This window comes from Mobula birostris, chromosome 11 (genome assembly GCF_030028105.1).
Source record: "Mobula birostris isolate sMobBir1 chromosome 11, sMobBir1.hap1, whole genome shotgun sequence".
In the NCBI taxonomy this organism is placed as follows: domain Eukaryota; kingdom Metazoa; phylum Chordata; class Chondrichthyes; order Myliobatiformes; family Myliobatidae; genus Mobula; species Mobula birostris.
The window spans coordinates 49975268-49988388 of NC_092380.1; the positions used below are offsets into that span (position 1 = coordinate 49975268).

Consider the following 13121-nt stretch of genomic DNA (forward strand, 5'->3'; position numbering starts at 1 on the left):
GGCAGACTCAATGGGTCATATGGCCTATATCTGCTCCTATATCTTATTGTCTTACGAAACAGGGATCACATTAGTATATTTATAGTGATGTGTTAATAATTTTCAATGGCAAAGGCATATTTGGGGAAAACTAGATATAACTTCATTACTTAGAAATAGTTATTAACTATTGTTAACAGAAATGAATATTTCCTTACCCATCATTGATGTCACTGCCAATAGTACAAAACTTAAACTCTGAAGGTTTTAAGTGTCTTGTTTTGAAGCATAGAGTATAGTTTATTAGCATTTTGCTGCATAGAATCTTGGTTCGCTGTTGCTCAAAACCATTAAATGTTGTAGAATCTAATCAGCCACTTGCTGTTTCATCAGAATTCATTGGTGAACCAGTTGCTGTTAGTGCCTTTAGAACTGATTGACTATTGCCAGCTGGATTAATTATTGTTGTAAATACTTGCAAAGCCAGTTCATGGTGTGTGGGAATTTCATTTTTGGGAATGGGCTGTAACTGGTTTATTTCCAACACACTGATTTAATGCAGTCATATTTTACATTTATGAAATCACTTAAAATATAGTTGATTAAAATTTCACTTTGAAATTTATTGATGCAAATATAGATAACCGTTTGTAATGGGAGGAATTACTCAAAAGGACTCTTGTCAGTGAGAGGTGGTTTAAAGTCAGAATTGCACAGCATATGAACAAGGCCTTCAGCACACCGTGCTGACCATCATGCCTATCTATACTAATCCCTGCATACTTCCATGTCCCTCTGTGCCTTGTTCATTCATGTCCTTGTAGATTGCCTCTTAAATGTTGTTCCTGTACCTGCCTCCACTACCACCTTTGACAGCTCAATCCAGTTACTAACTACTCTTTCTGTGAAAAATTCCTTTTAAGCCTTCTCCCTTTCAACTTAAACCTATGCCTTATAATTCTTATTCACTCCTACCATGGAAGCAGGTTTGTGATGATCTACCCTATCAATGTTCTCATAATTTTGTGTTCCTCCATCATGTCACTTCCCAGCCTCTATTGCTGTAGGAAAAACAGGTACAGCCTATCCAATTTCTCTTTAGAATTCAAGTTCTCCAGTCTAAGCAGCATCCTTGTAAGTCTTTTCTGCAAACTTTCTAGCTTATCATTTTTTCCTTGTACTGTGACAACCAGAACTGCACACAATACTTCCAAGTACAGCCTAACCATTGTTTGTGCAATTGTAATATGACATCCCAACTCCTGTAGTCAGTCAGTGCCTTGGCTAATGAATGCAAGCATGCCATATGCCTTCGCTGTCCATTCCACCAATTTTGATGTCTTCTCCTGTAAAGTTGTACAGTAAAATAGGAATCTTAATTGTGTGAATCTTAATCTTAAATTTCACAGTATCCTTGAAAGGTTAATAAATATATTTACTTCCCTTTTTCTGGAAAAGATGTATTTGAATGATCAAAGTTTATCTTGGTGGTAACAAAAATAATTGATCTTGTTAAAGCTCGGTGGCATTTTAATAGCTTTTGTCTTACAATTGAATCTCAATTGCCGGTTTCCATTCTCATCTCTACTGCCTATTATGCCGTTGATATTTAGGGCAGCAATAAAGGTCCTCCATCCTCTGGCGGTGTTCAGGGTTTCCTTCATGATGTCAGTAGCTCGGTTTCCACTAACGTCAGTCATGCAAGTTCCAGGTGGCGACTCAGGAATACTGTCACACTCAGATGTAAAAAGATTTTTCATTGCTGTTTCCGTAACAATTTTGTGTTACCAGTCAGGGTTGTAAGCATTGAGCTCAACCCCTGAATCTGGAGGTCCAATGGACCACTCATAGTCTGGCCTCTACCCTTTGACCTGTTTGGCATGGGTGACTCTACCAGGAACCAAAGCATAAAATCCTGATTCCAACCAATAGTTCTCCATGTCATTGAGGCACGCAAGCCTCCAAACCACGACATGGTTGTAGTTCTCTTGGAGGTTCCATTCTTGGAGAAACAAGCTTTCATTTTCTACTATAGATTAAAATTCTGTTTCTGTACTTAACCTGTTCCTATGAGTTGTGTGCGCGCACAGGGAGTTTGATGATTTTTCCCAAAATATGTGTGAAAATTCATATCGCTGTGTAAGGGATTTGGTATGTTTTTACTTTGGATGAGTCATTCACTGCATTTATGGGAACTCCAAGAAAAAATGAATAAGAAACTAGATAGATTAACAGTTAAAGCTATGTATGAGCAGTTGCAAATTAACTTTTTTTAATATTTTGTAACATCTTTAACTAGGGTTTGCCCTATTTAGCCACAAGAGCTACTTTACAAAGGGGTCCTGTCAGCAAGATGCAAGATGAGACAAATGATGTTGAAAATATCACGAAAAATCCCACCTTGTCTGTGAGTGTATTTTATTTATTACAAATGTATATTAAAATCTGTTTAAGCAATTTAGCTCAATAGAGATTTTACTTGAAAGGTGGTTAGGCTTCAACAGAAGAGCAGCCTGAACCGGAAAGTATTGTTCAGCAGTTAGTAGAGGATTGCAGTAGCATATAAAGCAAAAGGGAAACCAACTTTTTTGAAGGGAAGCTTCCAATTCTGTTTTGACTGCCTGTCCATGGTGTAGTCCAATCACAGCTACTTTTGTTGCATTAATTTAGTCATTTTTCATTCATTCATCTGATTGTTTAGTTCTTCATCATTTTTTAAACAAAATGTCGTGTGCATTGTACAAATTGTTAGGTATTTAATAACTATTGATAAAATAATTTAAAACTTATTTCAGTCTACAGTTTTATTCTTTGAGCACCTTATGCAAAGGTGCAATTATAGCTGCAAAAACTTCAAATTGATAAAAAGGGAGAGGAATAACTAAGGAAATGTCCTCTGGAATTTCTGAGTAGTCATTGCTGCTGGATTTGTTTGGTGCATTTAACGACTTTTGCTATTCAAGCCTATTTTTCCTACCAGTTTAGGGCATAGCACGCGTTAGGTAACGAGACATTCATGTGGAAGATGGTAAACTTGGTTCTCATGGGCAGGAAGTCCACTGCAATGGATGTTATAGTGCTGGATAACTTACTTTGATATGTGTTTCCCACATTGGGAGACACTTAAATAATTAACAAAAGTTAAAAGTTAAAACCCAAAGCTATAATGATTATGTGAATTTGTTTTTTGATAGGGTGACATCCATGAGGATTTCTGCTCTGTGTGTCGACGTAGTGGACAGCTGCTGATGTGTGACACTTGTTCTCGTGTGTATCACCTGGAGTGCCTGGACCCACCATTAAAAGCCATTCCCAAAGGAATGTGGATTTGTCCTAAATGTCAGGAGCAGGTGTGGGCTTAGACAGTTCCTTAGACTTAATTTTATCTAATATAATTCTGGTAGTCATAGGGTTTGTGTTTAACTTTTTGGTGGGATTTGCTTTAGTAAATTTTTGTTTGTTATTTAATGTCTCGATCACTCCAGGGTATACACATAGGTGTATAATTTCTGACAACTAGCTTAAAAATTAACAGTACTGAACTGTACCAGACCACATAATGTTTGGATGTTTTCTGGTTGGTTACAGGTCCAAATATTTAGCAAGTTAGATGCTTTGGATGATACCAATGAAAACAGAGAGATCTATTTTTCATTCGTCTAAAAAGCAGAATGTTTGCTTTTTCTGTCACCCAGCTGTTAAAGAGAAAAACTAAATTTAACTGTCTCAATCTGTTACACACGAGGTATAATACTATAAACTGAAACCAGCTGCAATTAAAACTTGTCAGATTATCAAATCTTTCTGAAAAGGGTTCCATATATAAATAGCATGCAGTGAAGAAATATGCAACGACATACCTAGTACCTTAGTATAAGAGATAAGGAAGATTGTTGAAACCTGAAACTGCACCTTACCTGAAAACAATTGCACAATAAGAACTTTTTTATTCTTCTCATTGATCATCCATTTGTCATGCTCATAGCCAAACACTATTTTGATAGTGCTGTGGATTTAATTCCCTTTTGTTAAAGTGGAAGTGTTTCCCATTAGGCATTATTACTGAGAGGAAGTCAATACAAAAGGTAAATCTACCTCAGTACTTTGTGGATAAAACAGCCTTTGCCAGAAGGCAGGATCCTTCATATCACTCATGTGAATTGCAAATTCTTTACAGTTTTAACGTCTCTGAAAATGACAATCAGCATGCAACATTTTCTGTCCATCACTGTTGAAAATGTTTTTTTTTAGATTCTGAAAAAGGAAGAAGCAATCCCATGGCCTGGAACTCTAGCAATCGTTCATTCTTATATTGCCTACAAAGCTGGTAAGAGCTTGTTGTTTTGAGTTTATTTTTGAACTTTTTTTTACACTATCTTACTTCCCATTTTTCTATTTTCTATTTATGATTTATAATTTAAATTTTTCATATTTACTAATTTTAACTATTTTTAATATTTAATATTTGTAATCCAGGGAGTGTGAAGCGTTGAATCAAATATCACTGTGATGATTGTACGTTCTAGTACCAATTGTTTGGCGACAATAAAGTGTAAAGTAAAGTATTTACAGGATGTATTGGCTATTTATTATGTATCAAGTGTGTTGTGTGTTATAATGATGCTCTCTCCCCTGTGAAACATTGACTAATATTTATTGTGGGAGATGGATCCTATTAAGGTTTGGGCTTGAGAACTGAGTAAATCCTTCATTATCTTAGCGTGATCTGTATTACATGTTTCTTTATGTAAGAAGTTTGCTGATGGCGGTAACAATAAGAGTGTACCATTAGGGTACTTTATTTAGGACTGATTAGGGGACATGGAACATGGCATTGTGTGGGAAATCCTGTCTGTCAAATTTGATTAACAAACATAAAATGCTGGAGGATCTCAGCAGGCCAGGCAACACCCATGGAAAAGAGTACAGTCGACGTTTCAGGCTGAGACCTTTTAGCAGGACTGGAGAAAAAATCCTCCTGCCATCCCTCCAGGGATAGGGTTCCTCTTGTCCTCCTCCAGTCCCAAACAAGAGAAAATCTGCAGATGCTGGAAATTCAAGGAACACACAAAATTCTGGAGGAACTCAGCAGGCCAGGCAGTATCTATGGAAAAGAGTACAGTGACATTTCGGGCTGAACCCTTCAGCAGGTCTGGAGAAAAAATTCTCCCACCACCCCACCAGGGATAGGGTTCCTCTTGTCTTCCTCCAATCAATTCCTCCAACAAGAAAAAACCCACATGTGCTGGAAATCCAAGTAACACACTCAAAATGCTGGAGGAACTCAGCACACACAAAATGCTGGAGTGTGTTACTTAGATTTCCAGCATCTGCAGATTTTCTCTTGTCTGTGTCTCAATTTGATTGAGGTTTTTGAAAGTATGACTAAGAAAATAGTTTAGGGTAGTGCAGTAGACTCTGCATGGACTTCAGCAGTGCCTTCATAATTAGCTTTAATATCACTGGCATATGTCATGAAATTTGTTGTTTTGCAGCAGCGGTACATTGCATTACATAAAACATCTATAAATTGCAATGAGAAGTATATTAAGTCGTGAAAAAATATGGTGAGGTTGTGGTCATGGGTTCATTTTTCATTCAGAAATCTGATGGTGAATGGGAAGAAGCTGTTCCTGAAACATTTGAGTGTGTATATCTTTGGGTTCCTGTACCTCCTTGATGGTAGCAAAGAGAAAAGGGCATGTCCTGGGTGATGGGACTCCTTCCTTAATGATGGATGCTGCCTTCTTGAGACATTGTGTTTTGAGTGTCTTCAAAGCTGGGGAGGTTAGTGCTCATGATGGAGTGTACAACTTTCTGCAGCTTTTTCCAATCCTTTGCAGTGGCCCCCTCCATACCAGACAGTGATACAACCAATTATAATGCTCTTCACAGTACATTTGTAGAAACTTGCAAGTCTTTGGTGCATACCTAAGTCTCCTCAAAATCCTAATGAAACATATCTGCTGCCATCCCTTCTTTGTAATTGCATAATATGTTGGATCCATTTTCAGGAACTTGAAACAGCTCACGCTTTCCACTGCTGATCCCACAATGAGGACTGGTGTGTGTTCCCTTGGCTTCCACTTCCTGAGGTCCACTATCAATTCTTTGGTCTTATTAATATTGAGTGCAAGGTTGCTGTGACACCAGTCAATCAGTTGATCTGTATCGCTCTTGTACGCCTCATCACCATCTGAAATTCTGCCAACAGTAGTTGCAAGATGGGCAAATTTATAGATGGTGTTTGAGCTATACCTACTCACACAATTGTGAGTGTAGGGAAAGTAGAGCAGTAGACTAAGCACGCTTCCCTGAGATGCACCAGTGTCAATTGTCAGCAAGGAAATGTTATTTCTGATCCATGTTGACTGTGGTTCCCGGTGAGAAAGCCAAAGATCCAGTTGCAGAGGCAATACAGAAGTTCAGGTTTTGGAGCTTGTTGGTAAGAACTGAGGGTATGATTGTGTTGAATGTTGAGCTGTAGTCAATAAACAGCAACCTGACAACAGGTATTGCTGTTTGTCCATGTGATCCAAGGCCACAGAGAGCCAGTGAGATTGCATCCACTGTAGACCTATTATGCCAACAAGCAAATTGCAGTGGGACCAGCTCATTGCTTAGGCAAGAATTGATCCTAGCCATGACCAACCTCTTGCACTTCATCGCAGTAGATGTGAGTGCAACTGGGCAATGGTTGTTGGGGCAACGAAAACCGCTCCTGGGCGCTGGTGTGCTAGTCACCCTTTTGAAGTAAGTGGGAACCTTTAACTGCAAGCAGTGAGAGATTGAACACTCTCTCTACTTGGTTGGCACAAGTTTTCAGTGCACTACCAGGTATACCATCAGGGCCTGACAACTTGCGAGTGTTCACCCTCTTGAAAGATGTTCTGACATTGGCCTCTGGGACAGAGATCACAGGGTCATCAGATGCTCCAGGGATTCACACAAATGTAGTTTTTTTTCTTCCATAGAAACCATAGAAACTACAGCACAGAAACAGGCCTTTTGGCCCTTATTGGCTGTGCCGAACCATTTTCTGCCTAGTCTCACTGACCTGCACACGGACCATATCCCTCCATACACCTCCCATCTATGTATCTGTCCAATTTATTCTTAAATGTTAAAAAAGAACCCGCATTTACCACCTCGTCTGGCAGCTCATTCCGTACTCCCACCACTCTCTGTGTGAAGAAGCCCCCGCTAATGTTCCCTTTAAACTTTTCCCTCCTCACCCTTAACCCATGTCCTCTTGTTTTTTTCTCCCCTTGCCTCAGTGGAAAAAGCCTGCTTGCATTCACTCTATCTATACCCACCATAATTTTATATACCTCTATCAAATCTCCCCTCATTCTTCTACGCTCCAGGGAATAAAGTCCTAACCTATTCGACCTTTCTCTGTAACTGAGTTTCTCAAGTCCCGGCAACATCCTTGCAAACCTTCTCTGCACTCTTTCAACCTTATTTATATCCTTCCTGTAATTTGGTGACCAAAACTGAACACAATACTCCAGATTCGGCCTCACCAATGCCTTATACAACCTCAACATAACATTCCAGCTCTTATACTCAATACTTTGATTAATAAAGACCAATGTACCAAAAGCTCTCTTTACGACCCTATCTACCTGTGACACCACTTTTAGGGAATTTTGTATCTGTATTCCCAGATCCCTCTGTTCCACTGCACTCCTCAGTGCCTTACCATTAACTCTGTATGTTCTACCTTGGTTTGTCCTTCCAACGTGCAATACCTCACACTTGTCTGCATTAAACTCCATCTGCCATTTTTCAGCCCATTTTTCCAGCTGGTCCAAGTCCCTCTGCAGGCTCTGAAAACTTTCCTCGCTGTCTACTACACCTCCAGTCTTTGTATCATCAGCAAATTTGCTGATCCAATTTCCCACATTATCATCCAGATCATTGATATAGATGACAAATAACAATGGACCCAGCACTGATCCCTGTGGCACACCACTAGTCACAGGCCTCCACTCGGAGAAGCAATTCTCTACTATCACTCTTTGGCTTCTTCCATTGAGCCAATGTCTGATCCAATTTACCACCTCTCCATGTATACCTAGCAACTGAATTTTCCTAATTAACCTCTCATGCGGGACCTTGTCAAAGGCCTACTGAAGTCCATGTAGACAATATCCACTGCCTTCCCTTCATCCACTTTCCTGGTAACCTCCTCGAAAAACTCCAATAGATTGGTCAAAGATTCCCTTCAAAGTCTGCATCAAAGGCATTGAGCTCATCTAGGAGTGAGGCATCACTGCCATTCATGATGTTAGGTTTTGCTTTTTAAGAAGTAATGGACTGCAAACCCTGCCAGAGCTGACATGCATCTGATTCTGTCTCTAACTTCAATCGGAATTGTTTTAATGCTCTTAAAATAGCCTTCCAGAAGCAGCACCACATAGTAGACTGTTATAGAAACATAGAAGCATAGAAAATAGGTGCAAGAGTAGGCCATTCGGCCCTTCGAGCCTCCACCGCCATTTATTATGATCATGGCTGATCATCCAACTCAGAACCCCGCCCCAGCCTTCCCTTCATACCCCCTGATCCCCGTAGCCATAAGGGCCATATCTAACTCCCTCTTAAATATAGCCAATGTACTGGCCTCAACTGCTTCCTGTGGCAGAGAATTCCACAGATTCACCACTCTCTGAGTGAAGAAGTTTTTCCTAATCTCGGTCCTAAAAGGCTTCCCCTTTATCCTCAAACTGTGACCCCTTGTTCTGGACTTCCCCAACATCAGGAACAATCTTCCTGCAATCTAGCCTGTCCAATTCCTTTAGGATTTTATACGTTTCAATCAGATCCCCCCTCAATCTTCTAAATTCCAACGAGTACAAGCCCAGTTCATCCAGTCTTTCTTCATATGAAAGTCCTGCCATCCCAGGAATCAATCTGGTGAACCTTCTTTGTACTCCCTCTATGGCAAGGATGTCTTTCCTCAGATTAGGGGACCAAAACTGCACACAATACTCCAGGTGTGGTCTCACCAAGGCCTTGTACAACTGCAGTAGTACCTCCCTGCTCCTGTACTCAAATCCTCTCGCTATAAATGCCAGCATACCATTCACCGTTTTCACCACCTGCTGTACCTGCATGCCCACTTTCAATGACTGGTGTATAATGACACCCAGGTCTCGTTGCACCTCCCCTTTTCCTAATCGGCCACCATTCAGATAATAATCTGTTTTCCTATTTTTGCTACCAAAGTGGATAACTTCACATTTATCCACATTAAATTGCATCTGCCATGAATTTGCCCACTCACCCAACCTATCCAAGTCACTCTGCATCCTCTTAGCATCCTCCTCACAGCTAACACTGCCACCCAGCTTCGTGTCATCCGCAAACTTGGAGATGCTGCATTTAATTCCCTCATCCAAGTCATTAATATATATTGTAAACAACTGGGGTCCCAGCACTGAGCCTTGCGGTACCCCACTAGTCACCGCCTGCCATTCTGAAAAGGTCCTGTTTATTTCCACTCTTTGCTTCCTGTCTGCTAACCAATTCTCCATCCACATCAATACCTTACCCCCAATACCATGTGCTTTAAGTTTGCACACTAATCTCCTGTGTGGGACCTTGTCAAAAGCCTTTTGAAAATCCAAATATACCACATCCACTGGTTCTCCCCTATCCACTCTACTAGTTACATCCTCAAAAAATTCAATGAGATTCGTCAGACATGATTTTCCCTTCACAAATCCATGCTGACTTTGTCCGATGATTTCACCGCTTTCCAAATGTGCTGTTATCACATCTTTGATAACTGACTCCAGCAGTTTCCCCACCACCGACGTTAGGCTAACCGGTCTATAATTCCCCGGTTTCTCTCTCCCTCCTTTTTTAAAAAGTGGGGTTACATTAGCCACCCTCCAATCCTCAGGAACTAGTCCAGAATCTAACGAGTTTTGAAAAATTATCACTAATGTATCCACTATTTCTTGGGCTACTTCCTTAAGCACTCTAGGATGCAGACCATCTGGCCCTGGGGATTTATCTGCCTTCAATCCCTTCAATTTACCTAACACCACTTCCCTACTAACAAGTATTTCGCTCATTTCCTCCATCTCACTGGACCCTCTGTTCCCTACTATTTCTGGAAGATTATTTATGTCCTCCTTAGTGAAGACAGAACCAAAGTAATTATTCAATTGGTCTGCCATGTCCTTGCTCCCCATAATCAATTCACCTGTTTCTGTCTGTAGGGGACCTACATTTGTCTTTACCAGTCTTTTCCTTTTTACATACCTATAAAAGTTTTTACAGTCAGTTTTTATGTTCCCTGCCAGTTTTCTCTCATAATCTTTTTTCCCCTTCCTAATTAAGCCCTTTGTCCTCCTCTGCTGAACTCTGAATTTCTCCCAGTCCTCAGGTGAGCCACTTTCTCTGGCTAATTTGTATGCTGCTTCTTTGGAATTGATACTATCCCTAATTTCTCTTGTCAGCCACAGGTGCACTACCTTCCTTGATTTATTCTTTTGCCAAACTGGGATGAACAATTGTTGTAGTTCATCCATGCAACCTTTAAATGCTTGCCATTGCATATCCACCGTCAATCCTTTAAGTGTCATTTGCCAGTCTATCTTAGCTAATTCACGTCTCATACCTTCAAAGTCACCCCTCTTTAAGTTCAGAACCTTTGTTTCTGAATTAACTATGTCACTCTCCATCTTAATGAAGAATTCCACCATATTATGGTCACTCTTACCCAAAGGGCCTCTCACGACAAGATTGCTAATTAACCCTTCCTCATTGCTCAAAACCCAGTCTAGAATAGCCTGCTCTCTAGTTGGTTCCTCGACATGTTGGTTCAAAAAACCATCCCGCATACATTCCAAGAAATCCTCTTCCTCAGCACCTTTACCAATTTCGTTCACCCAATCTACATGTAGATTGAAGTCACCCATTATAACTGCTGTTCCCTTATTGCACACATTTCTAATTTCCTGTTTAATACCATCTCCGACCTCACTACTACTGTTAGGTGGCCTGTACACAACTCCCACCAGCGTCTTCTGCCCCTTAGTGTTACGCAGCTCTACCCATATCGATTCCACATCTTCCCGGCTTATGTCCTTCCTTTCTATTGCGTTAGTCTCTTCTTTAACCAGCAACGCCATCCCACCTCCCCTCCCTTCATGTCTATCCCTCCTGAATATTGAATATCCCTGAACGTTGAGCTCCCATCCTTGGTCACCCTGGAGCCATGTCTCTGTGATCCCAACTATATCATAATCATTAATAACAATCTGCACTTTCAATTCATCCAACTTATTATGAATGCTCCTTGCATTGACACACAAAGCCTTCAGGTGCTCTTTTACAACTCTCTTAGCCCTTATACAATTATGTTGAAAAGTGGCCCTTTTTAATGCTTGCCCTGGATTTGTCGGCCTGCCACTTTTACTCTTCTCCTTAGTACTTTTTGCTTCTACCCTCACTTTACACCCCTCTGTCTCTCTGCACTGGTTCCCATCCCCCTGTTGTGAACTAACCTCCTCACGCCTAGCCTCTTTAATTTGATTCCCACCCCCCAACCATTCTAGTTTAAAGTCACCTCAGTAGCCCTCGCTAATCTCCCTGCCAGGATATTGGTCCCCCTAGGATTCAAGTGTAACCCGTCCTTTTTGTACAGGTCACGCCTGCGCCAAAAGAGGTCCCAATGATCCAAAAACTTGAATCCCTGCCCCCTGCTCCAATCCCTCAGCCACGCATTTATCCTCCACCTCATCGCATCTACTCTCACTGTCGCGTGGCACAGGCAGTAATCCCGAGAGTACTACCTTTGCGGTCCTTTTTCTCAACTCCCTTCCTAGCTCCCTATATTCTCCTTTCAGGACCTCATCCTTTTTCCTACCTATGTCATTGGTACCTATATGTACCACGACCTCTGGCTGCTCACCCTCCCACTTCAGGATATCTTGGACACGATCAGAAATATCCCGGACCCTGGCACCAGGGAGGCAGACTACCATCCGGGTCTCTGGACTGCGTCCACAGAATCGCCTATCTGACCCCCTTACTATCGAGTCCCCTATCACAACTGCCCTCCTCTTCCTTTCCCTACCCTTCTGAGCTACAGGGCCAGACTCTGTGCCGGAGGCATGGCCACTGTTGCTTCCCCCGGGTAAGCTGTCCCCCCCAACAGTACTCAAACAGGAGTACCTATTGTTAAGGGGCACAGCCACCGGGGTACTCCCTATTACCTGACTCTTCCCCTTCCCCCTCCTAACAGTGACCCACTTGTCTGCCTCCCGTGGCCCCAGCGTGACCACCTGCCTGCAACTCCTCTCTATCAACTCCTCACTGGAGGAGTTTCTCATTTATATTAATGATTTGGATGAGAATTCAGGTGTCATGTAGGTTTCAGCACATCATGGGAACCAGCCTCCCCTCTATGGAGTCTGTCTATACTTTTCACTCCCTCGCTGAATCAGCCACAATAATCAAAGGCCCACACACCCCAGACATTCTCTCTTTTCTCCTCTTCCATTGGATAGAAAATACAAAAGCCTGAAATCACATACGGACAGACTCAAACAACTTCTATCCCACTGTAATTAGGCTGTTGGGTGGACCGCCAATCTCCCTGATAACTACATTTTCACGAAGTACACCAAGCTACAGCTCCTTAGAGACTGTTAAGGAGGTGGTGCTGCAGCCGGATGACCTTCGGCTTATATGTGAATATGAGGAGTGATAGATAGGAGCTAACAGGAAGGTAGTGACCCCTGTGTTGCAGGACGCAGTTACCTCTGTGACTATCGGAGTATCAGGAGAGGGAAAGGGAACAGGCAGCCAGTACAGAGTACTCCTGTGGCCTTTCCCCTCAATTCAAAGGTTCAAAAGTTCAATTTATTAGTAAAGTTTGTATGCATTATACAACTCTAGATTCATCTTCTGTGGATTGCCACGAAGCAAAGAAAAACCATGGAGGTCATTAAAAGAAAGATATCAACCCCACCCTGTACAAAAAAAAGAAAAAGAAACAAAAATTTGCAAACCCTAAACTCCCAACCCCCTCCCTCACACAAAAAATTAACATATCGCCCACCTGGAAAACAGCAACAAGGACATCAAGCCTCACAGTTCCAAATTTGCCAATCAGCAAT

The 13121-nt window shown here is 41.5% G+C and overlaps 1 protein-coding gene across 8 annotated transcripts in view; it reads left to right on the top strand.

Annotated features, from left to right (window-relative positions):
• The window catches only part of phf21aa (PHD finger protein 21Aa), a 385951-nt gene that overhangs the window by 353656 nt on the left and 19174 nt on the right, over nucleotides 1–13121 (top strand). For 7 of the 8 annotated variants that reach the window (XM_072272213.1, XM_072272216.1, XM_072272212.1 and 4 more), the window contains 3 exons: nucleotides 2279–2386; nucleotides 3174–3329; nucleotides 4231–4306. In XM_072272213.1, coding sequence (XP_072128314.1) covers nucleotides 2279–2386; nucleotides 3174–3329; nucleotides 4231–4306 — 340 coding nt within the window. The remainder of the gene's footprint in view (nucleotides 1–2278; nucleotides 2387–3173; nucleotides 3330–4230; nucleotides 4307–13121) is intronic. The other variant, XM_072272218.1, reaches the window with a different exon arrangement.